The sequence below is a fragment of the Aedes aegypti genome, chromosome 3, assembly GCF_002204515.2.
Source record: "Aedes aegypti strain LVP_AGWG chromosome 3, AaegL5.0 Primary Assembly, whole genome shotgun sequence".
Taxonomy (NCBI): domain Eukaryota; kingdom Metazoa; phylum Arthropoda; class Insecta; order Diptera; family Culicidae; genus Aedes; species Aedes aegypti.
Genome location: NC_035109.1, coordinates 317996553 through 318015493, shown reverse-complemented (window position 1 = coordinate 318015493; position 18941 = coordinate 317996553). Strand labels below are relative to the sequence as shown.

General features: G+C 35.8%; 2 protein-coding genes across 5 annotated transcripts in view; one reads left to right on the top strand and one right to left on the bottom strand.

The window, feature by feature from the left end:
• The window catches only part of LOC5563869 (elongation of very long chain fatty acids protein 7), a 184879-nt gene extending 167565 nt beyond the window's left edge, over window positions 1–17314 (top strand). For all 4 annotated transcript variants that reach the window (XM_021853093.1, XM_021853090.1, XM_021853091.1 and 1 more), the window contains 5 exons: window positions 1813–2164; window positions 2240–2320; window positions 2386–2548; window positions 15940–16076; window positions 16778–17314. In XM_021853093.1, coding sequence (XP_021708785.1) covers window positions 1901–2164; window positions 2240–2320; window positions 2386–2548; window positions 15940–16076; window positions 16778–17068 — 936 coding nt within the window. In that variant the 5' untranslated portion in view covers window positions 1813–1900 and the 3' untranslated portion in view covers window positions 17069–17314. The remainder of the gene's footprint in view (window positions 1–1812; window positions 2165–2239; window positions 2321–2385; window positions 2549–15939; window positions 16077–16777) is intronic.
• The window catches only part of LOC5576206 (D-beta-hydroxybutyrate dehydrogenase, mitochondrial), a 375927-nt gene that overhangs the window by 280834 nt on the left and 76152 nt on the right, over window positions 1–18941 (bottom strand). The gene's annotated exons all lie outside the window — the stretch shown is intronic.

The following is an 18941-nucleotide window of genomic DNA, read 5'->3' as shown; positions in this document are numbered from 1 at the left end:
ATGTTTCAAAATGACCTAGGGTGGCTGATTTAGTAACAGTGTGTGTGCAATAATAATGATAATGCAGTTTTTAGCGTACTTTGGCAATTTTAATTTTTGTGTGTCATATCTAGCATGACCATTGCCAAAATAAAATGAATGAGTGAAAAAAAATTTTAGTGTACAGCAATAGAATAGATAATAATAGTTAATAATGGAAGCCTTAAAATTGTTACTCCTTAGCACCATTTGTAGTGGTATGTCCCTGTAATGGCGATTCTTATGGGAAATCATTGTAAACCACTAGTATAGGAACAGAAGTGAAAATTTACCACTTTTACTAGAGCATGCTACTACAATAGAGGTAGTGTTTTTTGCAGGACTCAATGATTTTATCATTCTAAGGTTACTTTTCAGGTAAAAAAGTATAAAATGGCTTTCGAATGACGTATTCAGATATGAAAAACGAACTACCTTCATTTTATGGCGATTTTTTATTCCTCAACTCGTTACTTTCACTGGCGAAGATGCGCTAATATAGTAGAACATTAGTTGTAATTAAAACAATGAAATTAAGACAGAACTTCTGAAAACATTCCAAAACGAGCTATTGGACAACTAGAGAGAACTTGTGGAGAAATGCCAGGGGGAATTCCTAAAGGAGACAAGATAAATTCCCGATGCACTTCCTGAAATAATTCTAAATGGAACTTCTGGAGTACTCCAGACGGAATTTATGGAAAAAAACGTGTTTGAGGTTATGTCTTGGTATTGGTACACAAAAATACGGATTTTTGCTTACATTTGAAGTTTTTGACATATTTATTGGTCCTGTGTTCCGTTTCATTAACAGCTAATTCCTTGAAAAAGGCACAATAAATGTGTCCGAAACGTCGGATACAAGCAAAAATTTGTTTTAATTTCATTAACGACAGAAAGCCATAACCTCAAACATCAATATCATACTTGTACCTCCTAGGAATTTCTGGAGAACGGCTGACACATTTTTTGTTATTGAAATTTATCCAAATTTGAGCCAGTGTTGATAGGCTCACACTCAAAATTCAATCAATACGCTCTCCCGTGAGAGCAAACCCATTAGAAATCTGCTTCACAAATCTCACGCTTGATATTTTGATGCAAAATCACTCAATCAACTCAAACTGTAAAACATGATTCAGTCGCAAAACCCGTCAAAAACTCGTGAAACCCGAATGTTGTTCTTTACGTTAGAAAGGATTTCTATAACTTTATCAGACTAACTAATCAAAGGACACCTAGCAACCGTGATACATATCACCGCCAACCTAGCAAAGAAAAGCTATCTTTGACTTCGCTTTATTTATGAAAAATCATGCCGCGTTTGGTGTTCCCGCATTTGATATTTGCATTTCAAATGCACACAGCAATACTACAGCAAAGATTGAAAGAATTTTGAAAAATGTGTTTGAAAACTGGACTGACAAAATTGGGACAACACTGATGGTTGATTTTTGAAACGACTCGCTCTATGTCACAAGCACTGCACCTTCAAATGAGGGTCTTGTGTTATATCTCTATCTTTAGAATTCAAATATGATGAACATCAATGAAAACCTGAGCCATGCTGTTTACTTCGCAAAATAGTAGTATTTCATTTTTAGCTAAGAAGTCACGATTTCACACAATCTAGTTAATTTGTTTCATGACTGTTGAGAATGTTGTCGTACAACATTTCAAGCGTGTTTCCGTAGAATTATGAAACAACAAAAATCAGCTGTGATTTATTTATGTTATTGAACAAAACACGATGCAATAAAAATAACGTTCAATTTCGTTTGGTTTTCGTTGCAGACATACTTTTCCATGAGATAGCAGAATAATTACCAATAACATAGTTACCAATAATATCAGCATAGTCAAACAAATTCCTACCAACAAAATGCAAGCGGAAACGATGACCGACAGTAGCGGCTTCTTCGATCGGATAGTGCAATTCTTCGTGGACAACCAAGACGAGCGCACGAAGCAATGGTTTCTGTCCGGGTCGATGACCCCGCTGATCATGATCCTGGCGACGTACCTCTACTTCTGCCTCTACGCCGGTCCCCGGTGGATGGCCAAGCGGAAACCTTTCAAGCTGGAGAACGTCCTCATCGGGTACAACGCCGTCCAGGTGCTGCTGAGCATAGTGCTGGTGTATGAGGTTTGTTACCGATTCGAGAGTTGGACTGTCGTGTGTCCGAATAGTCAACTGAGTTGTGCGTTTTCTCTCCCACAGGGTATCCAGGGAGGATGGAACGGACACTACGACTGGAAGTGTCAACCAGTGGACTACACTCGACACCCGATCGCCATGAGGGTAAGTCCTTTGCTATGCAACTAATATAAATGATTTACCATATTTTTTTCTGGATTGTTCCATAGATGGCTCGCGCCGTTTGGCTGTACTACATCTGTAAGGTCGTCGAACTGCTCGATACAGTGTTCTTCGTGCTGCGCAAGAAACAAAACCAGGTTTCGTTCCTGCACTTGTACCACCATACGCTGATGCCCGTCTGTGGCTTCATCGGTGTCAAATACTTCGCCGGTAAGTTCGATGTTTTGTTATTGATATTGATTAGGGACAAAATACGAAAAAGTTCGAAATTGGCATATCCATAAAACAAAGTACTCTTAAATATATAAGATATTTGTTCAAAACAAGATAGGTTTACTTTTAAATATTTGTCCTGGCTTCAAATGGGCTTCAGTAATAATTGCGTATGTACGACATACTTGACAGCATTTATACGCTACCTTGGTAAGATTGTTAATCAAATGGTTGACCAACTCCACTGCCCATGTTTGCATTGGTCGATGTATCAATGTTTGAAAATGCGTTTTTATGTTTCTGACTGCAGTTTTACATCTGTTAACAATTTCAATCAAATAATCTGTGCGTTTTCTAAATAATGAAATTCGAAAGTTGACTGAAACAGTTTAATCTGCAAAATCAGTCGCATTGAATGATGGACAAATATTCTCAGAAAATATTGGGAAAAATTTTGACAAAAGTTGGCTCAATTTTCACAACATCTTAGGCAGAATTTTCAAATACATTTGGACAAGATTTACGGAAAACTTGGGGAGGATCATGATAAAATCTTCAACTGTTTTTCACTGACTCGTTGTCAGGGTTACCAATGAATTCAGGAAGTTATTTTGTAACATTTTGGGCATAGTTTCAATATAATCCTGGGTAGGGTACACACAGAATCTTAGACAGAATCAGATATTATCAGCTCAGCAATATTAGGATTATACGCATTATTCTTTGAAGATCCTGGACAGTATTGTCAAAAATTTCAAAATTGTGAAAGGAATTCTAGAAACAATATTTGTAGAATTCTGGACAGGATTCTTTGAAAATCTAGCAGAGTTTTCATATAATGCTAAACGGGATTCTCAATGTCGTAAATATTTCTAATATTATTCTTTTTTATAGGAAGTGTCCATCAATTAAATCACTCAAAGTTGACTAGTATTTACATTACAATTACGAAATCTTAGCGTGATGCTGATTTTTTTTTGGTCAAAAATATACTAGATACATTAAAATTCGATAGTAATCTGGATTGTAGCACCTTACCATAGAGATTTTTTCAAAATAAATTGGCTAGGGATTTCAAAAAATGTATGTTTTTGTTGGAAGGCATTCTCATAACATTCAGCAGCCTTCTTAGCTGCATTTTTTTCGTTTTTTAAAAAATGCCACATACATTGACTTTTGTTAGATTTTAGGAAAACGTTGCAGGAGATACAAGACTATAGTTTTTTATCCCAAAAATCTGACTGTTACGCCAACATAATCTCCAGAAGTCATTTTTCCCGGGATTATTAAAGGCCTGCGCAATATTATCCAAATAAACACCAGACAAACCATATGTTAATTCGAATAAGTTGGTATAGCTGCTCTCGTCAATCATTTTTCCTCTTAAAGCTCAAATATTTTAGAACAAATAAGTGCTGTTCATGTGTCCAACGTGTGTATCATTAGGTAAAGAATGCATAGCAATGAAAATTGCATTTTGATCATATGGCACTTACGTCGACTATGTGAACATGGGCAGTTCAGAGGCACGTTCCCCGCCTATTAGAAGATTTGTGCCGTTGAACGCGTGTGTAAAAAGATAGCCTACATATAAACCATGAACACGATGGGCTAAGAATGGTAGTATGTCATGAAGAATCATGTTTCCCAAAAAGGCCGTCTTTGATAGGGGAACTGGGGGTAAAATAAACACCCTAAGCAATTTTCATGTTTTCTTGCTTATGAAGCTGTCAGATTCATTTTTAATTGCTTAGAATTGAAGAAGGATGTTTATGCAATGTAACAAGTTGAAAAATTGTGATGGAATTAGAATGTTATAAACATTATTATAATTTTGAAAATTTCTTTCCACAGAGTCAATGTTCCAAACATGTGGGTAAAATGAACATGTAATGGGGGTAATATGAGCATATACTTGGGGGTAAAATGAACATACAATGGGGGTAATATGAACATATACTGGGGGTAAAATGAACATGTAGTGGGGGTAAAATGAACACCTTCGAAATTGAACGGGTTGCGGCATGATGCTCGGCATCTGGTGCATGTTCAATGCATATCTCATAGACAATCCGGAATCGATGGAACGTTTAGCCGCGACCATTTGGATGGCTGTCCATGTATGTCTTTGTATTTTCTCCGGAAAACTCTCGGCATCTGAAATAAAATCCAGTAGTATTCACCCTGCAATGGTGTTCATAATACCCCCATCTCGAGTGGTTCATTTTACCCCCAAAGAATCAACATCTTCAAATCATTTGTTCTACGAAATTAGAACGTAATAATACTTTCTGTTTCCGTCTACCAGAGTAACCGGTAAGCACTTAAAACAGCATTCAATTAGCATTATATGCGTTAGTACGACAGAGCAATAAATGCTGATTGAACGTATAGCTGCCAGTAGTACTTCTTAAAAGCTGGTTTTGGCGAAATATCGGGCTGCTTCAATGCTGCGCCTTCAGGAACGTCGCATTTCACTGTCAAAAAACGTAACGCCTCAGCGAAGAGCAAACCAAAACAAAATATTTTTCCACCCTCTCTCGCATCTCTCTAATGATGGTGGCGCTGCTTGTATTGTTATGGATATTTCTCGTTGCGGATAATTTTTTGCTGATATTTTACGTTTTGCGATACGAACTGACGGACTGGTGATTGTGAACGATGGTGATGCTCCACGCTACAGAGTATGCTGCAGTTGATGTTGGTCGGGCTTTAATATTTTGCCCAATATAAGGCACGCTTTGCTCGAAGGTACATTCAATTATCTACGAGCTCATTATAAATGTCTCAATAGGAGGTAATGATTCTTGATTTGTAGTGTAAGAATGCATGGATGCAATTGGATTTTATTGAAGCTAATAAGGGTAGGTAAATTATTGTCCTCATGCAGGAAGGATTATCTGGTGATATTTTGGAACATGTGCTATCATTCCAATTAAACAAACATTCGAAATTTGCGATAATTGGTTTCTCCCCCGGCAATCATGTTTGATAGTAATTGCCTTTGAGATCGTTTCCATCAGATGCAAGAATCGAGACATAGGTGTGAAAGAGACAAAACATAGAGTCAGATATGCAACGTTCAACCTGTACTGCTCTTTCGTTGCATTCTTACTGCAATGAAAAAGCATTTCGTTTGCTAAGAATCGAAAATAGCACGTGCAGTGGAAATGCTTATTAAGAACCGAAAGGAATTGAATAGCAGTGGTTGTGCTGGTTTATGTCAGCTAAGCTATGAACTTGCTTTCATAGGACAGCAAGCAGATCTAATGCTGTAAGCAGTCCACTGCGAGGCTTATCTCAATGCTTATTGGTTACCTGGGTACTTATCATAAATACTTTAAAGATATGGTGTGCTACGCAGTCAAATAGATTTTTGATGGTTTTAGTCATAAAAACCTTAAATTCCAGGAGTGAAAATTAACATCACATGAGAAAACGGAGAGGCGTACTTTGTTTTTGTTTACTTTTCTAGCTTGTGACAGTTCTAGATCGCGCTAGAGTTGTCGAAATAGTTCCTTAGTCTGAGGATTCAGGATGGTGCAATGTTTTGCATAGATATATAGCATAATTACCGTAAAACACAAACCTGTTCATTTTACCCCCCTGTTCATTTGACCCACAGTTCCCCTATGTGTTCGAGTCATTCATAATTGGTGCGAGTTTATGTCACAATTTCGAAGTCATGAAAATCAAATGGTTTCGCACTGACGTTGCTGCAAAAGTATCAGTTTACTTCCTGCATGTAAGCCCATATAGTGAAACTTTGTCATATCACTACAAACTATGAAAACTAGGTTTCTCTACTTTGAAATTGCGTGTCAATATGGCTGACTGAATAATTGACGGGCTACACGACTTTAAAAGTATTGCTGATTGCATTCGAGATGCAAATCTGGACTAAACGCCCTCCAAATGCGGTAACACAAAACAATCGAAGGACACCTAGCAACGATTATAGAAATCACCGCCGCCCTAGCAAGAAAAATCTATCTCTGATACCGCATTTCTTGTGAAAAATCTTACCGCATTTGGTGTTCCCGCATTTGATATTTGCATTTCAAACGCAATAAATGGAATCGCAACCACTCAAAAGCTAGACAGTTACATATGAGATGACAGGATAGTTACAATTGTGGTTCTTATCCATGAAATTAACTGGTTTATGGACAAAAGGTCGAAAGACAAAAGGTCGAAAGGACAAAAGGGCAAAATTGATTTCCATGGCGGGAAATTTTTCCTTCTTTGAAAAAAAAATTCTACCTTTTGTCCCTTCTTTTTTGTTCTTCGACCTTTTATCCTTTCGACCATTTGCCTTTCGACCTTCTGTCCTGCTGTGGAATCATTTCACAGTCGTTCAGGCAGACTTGAGCTGCTTGTGTTTCAGTTTTTGTTTATAATCAGTGAAGCTGGCTTAGTGGTAACAAGCCTGCCTCCTGCTCGGTAGATCTGGAGTGCTATTCCTGGACGGACCATTTTCGAGTTTTTCCTTATGATTTTGTTCAATAATTTATAGTTTTTTTTTTTGGTGAATTTGGTTCAGCTGTTGAGATTGCGGGAAAATTTCTAGGTACCGTAATTTCGGGTGAAATTGATCACTTTCCAGGGTTTTTCTTGTCTGATTTCTATAATGTTGGCAATGCCAAACAACTGAATGCAGAAAAACAAGTATGAAGGTGAGCCTCATTGGCTCAAGTACCGGAATTTTCTAACAAAATTTATTTTAGTGCTAAAAATATCTCTAAAATAAAAAATCGGGTTATGTCATTTCGGGGTGAAATTGATCACTTATCAATGCGATTATTGTTAGTATGCAAAACAACTCTACACAATAAATATGAGCTCCTGGAATCCGAATATGCTTGCTAAATTCTTAACAATACAATATTTATAGAAATAATTAATAATTAAATTTCAATAATTACGCAGAAAACGCCTAAATGTATGCAATTTCCTAAGGAATTTCCTGATGTCTAACAGAAATTCAATTATTTCAACCAAATGAGCGAATTGGTACGAGCTTTGGTTATGAAATCTGGTTAGGGGATATATCTTAATTATCCTCACAAACTTTCAGGATTATACCATGTTCAAATCCTTGTCTAGAACTAGAAGTTTAGAGATGCTAGTCAATACTGCACCATACATGATTTTGAAATTTTTCATTATTTTCATAGAAATACACGTTCTTTAACGCAAACAACTTCACAACACACAATTTAACAATACTTACGACAAACAACGTTCATTCCCTGCAGGTTATATTGATATTTGTGCTCCATTAGGAAGAAATAAAATCGAGTGACACGGTGATCAATTTCACCCTACTGATCAATTTCACCCGAATTTACGGTATCCCTTTTTTTTAAAGTAAACCTATATTTTAAACAAACATTGTCAAAAATGCCGAGTACGGTGAAATTCGCGAGAACCACCAAGAAATAAAAGAGGGTGTAGGTTGCAAAACCAGTCAGTTGAATACTTTGAATGGAGGTTCATCAATCTAAGCAGCAGTGGGTGCGAGGTGAGGTTAGCTGCTGGGAAGATGAAAGCGACTGCAGGCGAGCAGGCTAGCTGGCGAGTTTGTTTGCATGTATCGTTTCTATGGGATTTTAAAGGGATTGTTTATCACGAAAATAAGTCCTACTGTTTTCCGCATTCCTGCGTGAAATTTGTGTTTCATTTTGTGTTTTAGATGATGCAGTTAGCGATTTTGAACTTGAAATCTTGAATACAAGCCTTCTTGAAAAACTTTATCCAATTATGAGTGATTTAAACCAATCCAAACATAAAAGCAAAGTGTGTGAAACTATATGGCGGATGCAGTATTACTACAGATGAAACTACCTCCTTTTTGGATACCTTGCCTTGAAATGTATAAAGTTACGACAATCATCAGTGACCAAAACTTTTCAGGGAAGGAACGGGAGCTTAAGCTTTCAAACCATAAAAAAAATTGGAAATCCGTTGAGCTGTTCAAAAGTTATGATTTTTTTTAAACATTAAAAATTTAATGCGCTGAGATCTACAGTGTGTGCCGATGAAAAATGACTGATTTTTTATTTTCAAAAAAATATATCTCAAAAACAAAAAACCATACATCGCTGAAAATTTGACAGTAGACGTAAAATTTTCTGAACTTTCAAGAAAAAAATGAGAACAGCAATAGCCCCTTTGTTCCCGAGGCCTTCAAAACACGAAAAAACGGAAACTATTGAGTTTTTTCATGTAAAAAACAAAATTTTTGTGATTTTTTTTCCCAAAAAGTCAAAATCTTTAGCCTTCATTTCGTCCAAAAAGATTGAAAATCGGTCAAACGGTTCAAAAGTTATAATTATTTTAAAAATGAAAATTTAACAAAATCGCGATTTTTCTGGTCACCCTATTTCGGAAATGGTCACCCTAATCAAAAAATCCAAAAATACGTGTATCCTTATTTCGGATGAGGAACAAAATAGCAATTTTGCACGGAATTCGGAGACCCACTAGATCGGTTTTTCATGGAATGGCTGTATAACAATAGCAAAGTAGCAAATTTTGAGAGACCTTAGAATCCGTATCATAGATTATCTTTCTTTAATATGTACCTAATAAATTACCTAATGATTACAATCTGATTCAAGCTCCAGTATTTTAGAAATTAGTTTTTTCAAGAAATCTTCTAAATATTCGAACTGATTATGTCTACGGTTACATCTGATTTACATCTGATCAAATGCCATTTGGCCGAAAGGGTCGTTTGGCTATTCTTTCTAGTTTTTATGATGTTAAATTTTTAATTAATTATGATTCCTTCTTTAAGTCATTTGCAGATATTTATATTTAGACTGATGTGAACATTATTTATATTACACTTGTTTACATTTTCATAAGAGATTTTTCCTTCTTTCGCACATAGGCTGTTCTTTCAAATCTTACTTCTCTTATGACAATTAGTAATTATTGGCATTGAAACTTATAACACGTTCATCAAGAGAAATCATTAAAACATAAATATTTCTTCTGAATTCTGTTTTTAAAGTGAATATTTACTGGCGTAAAGTTCGATATTAACTCCTAGAGTTCGACTTTTTCCATAAAAAGACCATTCTTTCAATTACGCACGGTCAGCACTGATTATTTTTTATACTGAGGAAAACCATTTGTTATCATGAGCATCATGCACAAGATCTTAATTTTTTTTCGGTAGAAAATTTATGTACTCGGATTGCAAAAGGCATTGGGCCAACTGTTTGTGTGAACTTACTTCTGGAAGGACATTCTACATCCCTTGTAGCAGCGAAACAAATAATGAAACATCTCCAATGAATCTTGTTTGTTGGGTGGATTTACAAACCGTACAGGAAAAAAACATAATTGTTAAATGGTTCAACAAAAACCCATTCATGAACTAGTAGATTTTACAAGGGGATGAGGGATTTCACTGAAGACTAGGTTTCATGCAGATATCCAAACATTGTATGAACGAAAAAATTCCACAAATTTTCAAAAAAATGGTCTGAATGAGAAATTTTTATGACGCAAGTGAACGAGAAAATATCACGAGAAAAATGGATTTTCAAGACATTCAAAATATTAGTCGACTTGGTTTGTGCGCAGTTCTTACAGATTCCTGCATAAATTTTCTCAGAACAACCTTTATAATTTCCATTGGCGTTTCGTATAGAAATCATTCAATGAATTTTCCAGAAACCTTTTAAAAATTCCCGAAAGAATTGAGATTGAGATTTTTCCACCGAATAAACCTATATTAATTTCTTTCCTTTTACTTTATTGGAAAGTCATCTGTCAAATTGTACAAGAAATTTGTTCATGCTTATCACTACTAATCTCAGAACTCCAATTAACTTTTTGGATTCGATTACAAATTGCAATAAAAAATCCTGCATAAAACTTCATCTGATGATTTGTTTCAGATATCTGGTCAAAACTTTAACTGATACATTTGCAAAATATTCGCCAAAATTTTGACTTTATTTTCGCCAACATTTCAGTTAAATATTCTTGATAAATTTGCCAAATTATTTAATCCAGAAATGAAAACCCTTTTTCATAAAGTCCACAATAATTTAGTGTTTTTTCATGAATTCACGGACTTGCGCGTTTAGTTGTCGTTCCAAATTTATTTTCAAATTCCAAATTCTTCCACGGACTTCACCATTACTTTCCTCAAATCATGGATTCATTTATATTTCTCCCAATGTACTTATTTTGCGAAACCATAAAAAAATATTGTATCTAAAACCAGATCATTCGACAAATGGTCATTTTCATGAGTGCGAAGAATACTCTGAATATCCCTGGAAGTAGCTGAAGATTATGAAAGTCATTGAAATGCCCTCTAATGGACTTGTTCTGCAAAATCAAGAAGTTTGATATGCAACATTTGCTACACTCATTTTCAATATTGAAACCCCCAAAAAAGTTTCCTCATAAAATCCTTTAAAAAATATATACGGAACAAAATATATACAAGAGTTCTCAGAAGAAGTTCTGGGCAAATCTTCTAGAAAAATTTCAAAAGAAATACCTGCAAAACTAGATAGAAACACCGGAGTGATTCCTGAATAAATCTCAGGATGAGTCCCTAGGAGGACAAACACGTGACAAATTTAGGGGAGATAAACCCTCAACAAGTTTAGAATCACCTAGGCTTACTGCCTGAGTTTTCGTTGGACAGTGATTCTTCACTTTCTGGAGATATTGCAATATTCAAAACGAGATGCAATACTCCGTGAGACGATTCCATCATTGAACGGGTAGTGTATAAAGTATTCCATGAGAGAATGCTTAAAATAGTACATTGATTAATTTGCGTTGAAATTTTAAGTTGAATCTCTAAAGTTATTTCTGAAGAAATTCCTTGGATAAATCCATGCAAAAACCCTTGGATATATTCTATAATTTTTTTAAAGAATTCATTGTTTGATTCCTGACAGAAAAGACAACTGATCTTTGTTGGTTTGCTTCCCAAAGAGAGCATACAGGAAATAATGGAAGAATCCGTGAAATAATTCATAAAGGAATACCTCAAAAAAAAAAAAATGAAGGAATCATCGAAATTCCTGCAAAAAATTCCCAACGGAACTTTTACTGTTACTCTGCTCTGAGAAGTAATTCATGAAAAAATCACTAGATCTAGGAAAAAAAATTCTGAATAATATTTTTCTTAAGTTTCTGGACATAAAGCTGGTAAAATTTCCGCACAATCGTTTGAAGAAAATCTTGAAGAACTTCTGAATAATTCTTTGATTAAGTTCCTAACGAATTTCGTGAAGAATTATTTATATTATTTAATTACCTCTCAATTGAAAATGTTATGTAAGGGGTAAGGCACTTCCTTCTTGGAGTTTACACTCTTTGAATTCATAGAATTAAATAATCCGGAAATTCTAGTGAAATTTCGCGAAGCAATCTCTGTACAAATTTTTGGAGGAACTAATAAAAAAAAACTTTGGTAAATATTTTGGATGAATCATTTTTGAAAACAAAAATGTCTTGGATATATTCATAAAGATACAACTACAAAGGACTTTCACAAGAAAACATTAGCTATTTTTTCATTTAAAGAATACCTCGCCGAAAACATATTGATATTCCTAGAGGAATCCCTGACATAACTCACGAAGGAATTTAAGTAGCGATTCCATACAAAATTCTTGCAGTAAACCCTTCAGCTGTTCATGCAGAAATTTTTGTAAGTTTCGTGATAAGACTTGGAGAAAATTTTGGAGAAACCCTTGGATAAATCCCAGACGGCAAACGACATTCTTGAAAAAAAAAAAATCTCTGAAAGTAACATCTGCAAGTGGTATTTTGATGAATTTTGTGTAATCTACAGTCAGCAACAATAATTAGTAACCATATGTTGTTTTTTTTCTAAACAAAATGCCCAAGTTTGGGAACAGGTATCTTAGCTTCTGATAGTCTGAATTGACTGAAATTGGAATGACGAATTACAAACAACCTAACGTTTTGATTTTTGTTAATTGAATTCATTTCAATAATTTTCGAAGAATTTTAGAGGGAACGCCATTTGGCGGAATGCCATTTGTCCGAACGGGTCGTTTGGCCGAATTACAAAAAAAAATCAAATTGCTACAACGCTTTAATTGTTGGTTTGAATGATGTGGCGGGACGATAACGATAAAATTGAACCGTCTATTCAGAACGAAGTTGTGGACTCCACATATCGTGCAAGACTCTAAGCTGATGGTTGATTCGTCTCTGGGCTATCAACGGTATTCTAAGGTTTCAAGTGCCTTCAATGATTTCATCATGAATGTTTCCTTCTTTTAGACATAGGATTTTCTTTCGAGTTTAACTGGTTTTCCTTTATATTGGCAATTATTTAGCTTATGTTTTGTTGGGAATTTTACCTTCTTTAAATCTTCGGCAGTTGTTTGTAGTTATACCGATAAAATTAATATTTGCATTACACTTGCTTAAATTTTCATAAGAGATTATTCCTTCTTTTGATCATACGCTGTTCCTTTAAGAGGGAAGTATTTTTCATTGTTATTGGAATTTAGGCTTGATCATAACGACATATTTTTTAGCACAACTGCTCATTTAGGTGAGATGTCTTTCTCATCCAAAATTAGGATTGCAACATGTGAACTAAACTCTGCACCGTTGCTTTCGTAAAGCAGTAAGCCGAACGACTCGTTGTGAAAAAAAAAGACACAAAGACTTGTGGTTTCTAGAACTCTGAAAAATTTTACGTAGTACGATTCGAGGGATCGAAGCAACCCGATCCAGCAGAAGGACGATTAGGTTGTAAAACGTTGTAGTTACTGTCAGAGACCTAAAAGACTACAAACGCTATGCGAAAACTTCTGCTGGCAATTTCGGCCAAACGGCATTCGGCCAAATTGCATTCGGCCAAACGACCCTTTCGGCCAAATGGCGTTCGGCCAAACGGCATTCGGCCAAATGATTTCCCAAACAACCAGAATTCGCATGAAAGTTCACGTTACAACTCGTTTATTCATACTAATTACATCAAACTCGCACAACACCGTGGATAAACTCGTCAGTTTGATGAGTTTCATCGCATAAACACTTCTTTTCTGAGTTCATTTATACATTTTGTTTCGTTTCGTACACTCGTACAAAGTAAGTCGCATCAATCCGTAGCAGCTGTCAAATCAACATTTGTTATCATAAGTTAAGCCGCATAAGATCACAGGTTGGTTCGGTAGAATATTTATACACTCGCATTGTATGTTATTATTCATCACATAATATATGCACGCATATCGCCTCCACTTTTGTACGTAGAAGGCCTTTTCGCGACATCTTATAAATAAAATTTTGCACATATAAAGCCTCCAGGTGATTTCGTTATACGTAAACTTTGGTTGTCTGGGTTACAAACTTGGGCATTTTGTATGGAAAACAGCACTTTGGTACTAAATTTTGTCACTTATTGTTATTCCAGTGTGTTGATTTCAAGACAGCGGTAAGAATGCTACATTAATATATTTCTACTGGTTGTTTGGTCATTACAAGAGTTGATATGAACATCATATCGAGATACGTATACTTTCCCATTTAGTACAACAAAAAAATGTAATTATTTGTAAATTATCTTTCGATTTATACGCTGATACAGATAAACGGAATATGTAATGCAGATAATAAAGGAAAAAAAACAGATGGGTAATACAAAATAAAGGAATACGAAAAACATACGTATCAGCTAGAACTAATGTCAGTTCAAAACATAGTCACGCGAACGTTAACGCCAAATGCTAAAAATACTTTGTTTGGCCAACCGAAAACTAGATGGCGGCGATGCGAACGCCACCAAACATCAGAATTGAGCGCTATTAAATTGTAAGATGAAAATAACTCGAATGTTACGTCTCTTTGTCTGTGCTATTATGTTATACCTTCTAAGTTATGTTAAGTTATCTTTGCTAGTATTTTTGGAAGGTTTTAGTTCATCGAATGGGCTTTGAAGCATTCACAAATCATCAGTACTACAGTCAAATACTTATGAATCGATTACCATTTTGTAGATGACGGGTTTGAATCTCTCTTCAGGTTGACTATTAGCCTGGGACACGGTTATATGAAAAAAATAGATTCTCGCTCCAGTCCATTTTTTGGATTGCATTTAGGTCCCATAACAACTGTGCCAAATTTCAACTCGATCGGAGAAACTATATTTTAGCGCCAGCCGTTCAAAGTTTGCATGGGATTTACTATGGGAAAACTTACTTTTACAAAGAAAAATCCCCAGAGATCACCCATTGTCCTCTATAAAAATTCTGAACTTAGATCTCGATACGTATTTCTACAATGAACAACATTGCCGAAGACCACAAAGCAATCCGATGCTTGTGAAAAAAGTTATTAAGCATAGACTACTCGGAAATTTTGCCCGATTTTGTTATTATTGTTATTCCTTTACGTGTTAATCAACGTCGCCTTGCAAATAGGTTTGCATTGAATAACTTTTTCCACAAGTGTTGGATTGTTTTGCGGTCTTCGGCAATATTCTTTATCGTAAAAATACCTTTCGAGGTCTGTGTTCAGAATTTTTTATAGAGGTCAATGGGCGACCTCTGGCGATTTTTCTTTGCAAAAGTAAGTTTTCCCATAGTAAATCCCATGCAAACTTTGAACGGCTGGCGCTAAAATATAGTTTCTCTGATCGAGCTGAAATTTTGCACAGTTGTTATGGAACCTAAATGCAATCCAAACAGCGGACTGGAGCATGAATCTAAATTTTGTCCCACACTATTGACTATTCACTCGACATTACATAATTTCATTATATTTCAAAATCTTGAAACCCTTGAATTGGTAACAATTGACAGCATTGACTAAACCTTGAAACGTTATGAAAATGATAGTTATCTTTGCAAGTTAGGACATATGGTCTTCCAAAATGTCGAATATTATTGTATAAGTAACAACATGTCTGAAATTTATCCCATTATGTGTGATTGTTGATAAACAAGACACGCACTAATTGGTTCAAACCACCTTATAACTCGTTTATAGAACTAAGAAAGCTACCCAATTAATGATCAAAACTGCACCCCCTTTTGAAACAAGAATCTTTCTAAAATCGCCCTTGGCAACACAGACGGTGATTATTAGTTATTGCCGCAAAACTACATTCCACAGCTCAAACCAATCCAAATCCCGTTCTTCAAAAACCAGTTTCCAAAAACTGACAACATCGGTGACTCTGATACTGGAAGTACTTAGAAAGTTGAATTGACAAAACTATCGCCGGCTCGGCTCATCGCGGAAGCACAACGTGTTCCCTTCCTGACTCATTTACATTGAATAAAGACCCAAAAATGCCTTTCCGAAAACCGGAACTAGGAACTAAATGCCGACCACCTTTTTCCTCTTTCTATTTTCAGGAGGCCATGGAACTCTGCTGGGCGTCATCAACTCGTTCATCCACGTTTGCATGTACGCCTACTACATGCTGGCTGCGATGGGACCCAAAGTGCAGCAGTACCTCTGGTGGAAGCGCTATCTTACCGTGATGCAGATTGTAAGAATTTTCCCCTTTTTTGACCCTAAAGTATACCTGGCAGCACATTACAGTACCAAACTTCGATGAAACTAAAACTTTCTGCTACAAGATCTTTATGGTGTAACCAGTAATTCTTTGGCTCGAAATATTGAAACTTGTACGAACCGTGTTCAAGGCATAATAATTCTTCATTCAATAATTAATAATTCTTCTTCTTGACATTACGTACTCACTGGGACAGCGCTTAGTGTTCTTATTCGTATATCGTGTGTCAGGTACGATTAAACTCTCTGCCCAGGAAAGTCAAGGAAATTTCCATAACGAAATGATCCTGGACGGGCCAGGAATCGAACCCAGACACCTTCAGCATGGCTTTGCTTTGTAGCCGCGGACTCTAACCACTTTGATAAGGAAGGGCCCAATTAACAATGATCAAACTTAAATATCAGTATATCATACTAATATGAAGGAAACTTCACGAAAACAGTTTCATTGCACTTCAGATATCAAAGACAGTGCAATGATAGAATTTCAAGAATTGAAACAAGATCATTTGCACTTCATTCAATTATTATAAAAAAAAATGTTCGTTTGTACTGCCAGAACCGATCCCCGATATGGTGTAACTTTATTTTGAAGAGTCGAAGTTCGATAATAATGTGGTTCCAGGTACGCGTGGCCCCTTTCAACCCCCTTATTCAACAATTTCTCCCTTCCAGATCCAGTTCATAATCGTGTTCTATCACACGCTGCAAGTGCAGTTCCAGCCAACCTGCGGCTACCCAAAACCGATTGCGGCCCTGCTAACGCTGAATGCCGGACTATTCATCTACATGTTCAGCACATTCTACGTGCGAAGTTACCTGCGGAAGTCTTCGGGCGCCGGTCGACGAGCCGTCGAGGTAAACAACAACCGAGCGGATTGCAAACCAAAGGAAGTGACGTCACCGGTGCAGGAATCGGACAGCCGGACACCGTTCGCCGACCAGCAATCGAAGAAGGATCTGTAACCGGAACAAGCAGGGAAGGGAATCGATCATCGACGAAACGAATCATGGTCACACCGAAACAGGAAACAGGTGTGCTCGTAGGACAACGCTGCGATGCATCGGTACTAGTGATAGGAGTTACTTTTTTGTCATGTGTAAGATCCCGTGGAGCTTTCTTGTCTTTTCACCGACTCTGTTTTTTAATTTGTACATTTTTTTCTATTAGGAAAAGCCGAATCTAGACTATTAAATATATTTAAATAACTACTTGTTGTTAGGAATTGTTGCCATATCCCTTTCGGGACGGACCATATTTGAGTGATTATTTCAAAATTTACCTTATAAACTCATCATCTCGTAGAACAAAACATTCTTTATTTTGGCTATTCTATCACGCCATGAACTTTTAAGGGTCAAATTCAGACCAGCACAATTGTGCTGGTCCGTCCCCAAGGCGGTCGATGTTCGAAAAAAAAAATTATTTTTTTATTTGTTTTAGAAAGTTGTTCAAGTCATGCCTTTTTAAAAAAATTTGGACCCGTATTTTTTTATTTCGTCATTAGGGTGCTCTTTTGTGAGATAGGGTGACCCAAAAATTCAGAAATAATTATGTTTTTTAATGCACATTGAAATTTAAAAAAATAATGTACTTTGATTAATATGATTTTTTTTTATAAATGGAACGAGAACAATGTACGAGAGATAAAAATACTTCATATTCTCTCTAAGATTCAAAGCATCACGTGACGATGACGTTTATCGAGATTATTCAAGAACTAGTCTACGTCATATAAAAATGGGTAAACATACATGTGTGAATAACTTGAAAACTAATTGGCTCAATCAAATCGTCTTTGTTTTGCTATGTTTGTTTATATTCTCCTAAATTATGTGGGATTTTTCCTCAAAAAAAATTATGCAATAAAAATTAAAATTGAAAATAATAATAAACCTTCGAATTGTTTAGTGGAATACCTATAAATAAATTAAAACCGAATTGAGAACTATATCATTTTATTCCACTACAGTTTGTATCCTTTGACAGTTACGCATAATTCGACCTCCACTATAAGGCCATTGTCAGAGTCGTGTACTAGACTCGAAAATTAAATTATTTTTTTAGAAACTCCCTCCAATCTTTTTCACTTACTTTACCTAACATATACACTATCACTTTTGACATTACATAGCCCTCCTTCAAATGATGCTTGAACGATGTTTTTGTTAAAGTTGGTAACATGGAACTAGTTTATTTTAAATAACTGGAATCATTAATTTTATTCCTAGAGCTAAAATGGAAACGTCAAAATATTCAGTATGCGTAAGCAGCTTTCCTAAAAATTCATGTAAATTTACGTCATATGTGCCCGACAGCTTGGACGTTTTAAAGTGCAAATAATTACCATAAAATTTCTTCTTCTTCTTTCTGACGCTAAAGAAGCCTGCTTCTCAACTTCTCATGAGCACACTGAAAATAATCCACACTTTCGATCCATATTATTTTCAACGTGGATCTGTTGTGTCAAATGGCAAGGTGAAATAACGTGTAAAACTTGTAATTCTATTAAGTTTTGACTTTGGTTCGATAGCAAAGGCTTTTACATACAATTTCAACGTGTTTTACAATGGCGATATCAATCACTAATAAAACTAGTTTTCCTATTATGGCAAGGACTTACATTTGCCATCCACGAGTGACATGTTATATAACATGTAATTTATGGGAAACCATGCGCCCGTAATGGGTGCCTGGTATCAGAAAATCTAGAAATCGCTAATAAATTCTACAGCAAACTTTTCGAAAATTTGCAAATTAACGTGTTTTACATTTGAATTCGGATTGCCGATAGCGATTGGTTTTACACCATCGATAAATGTGTATTACAATTAGTGA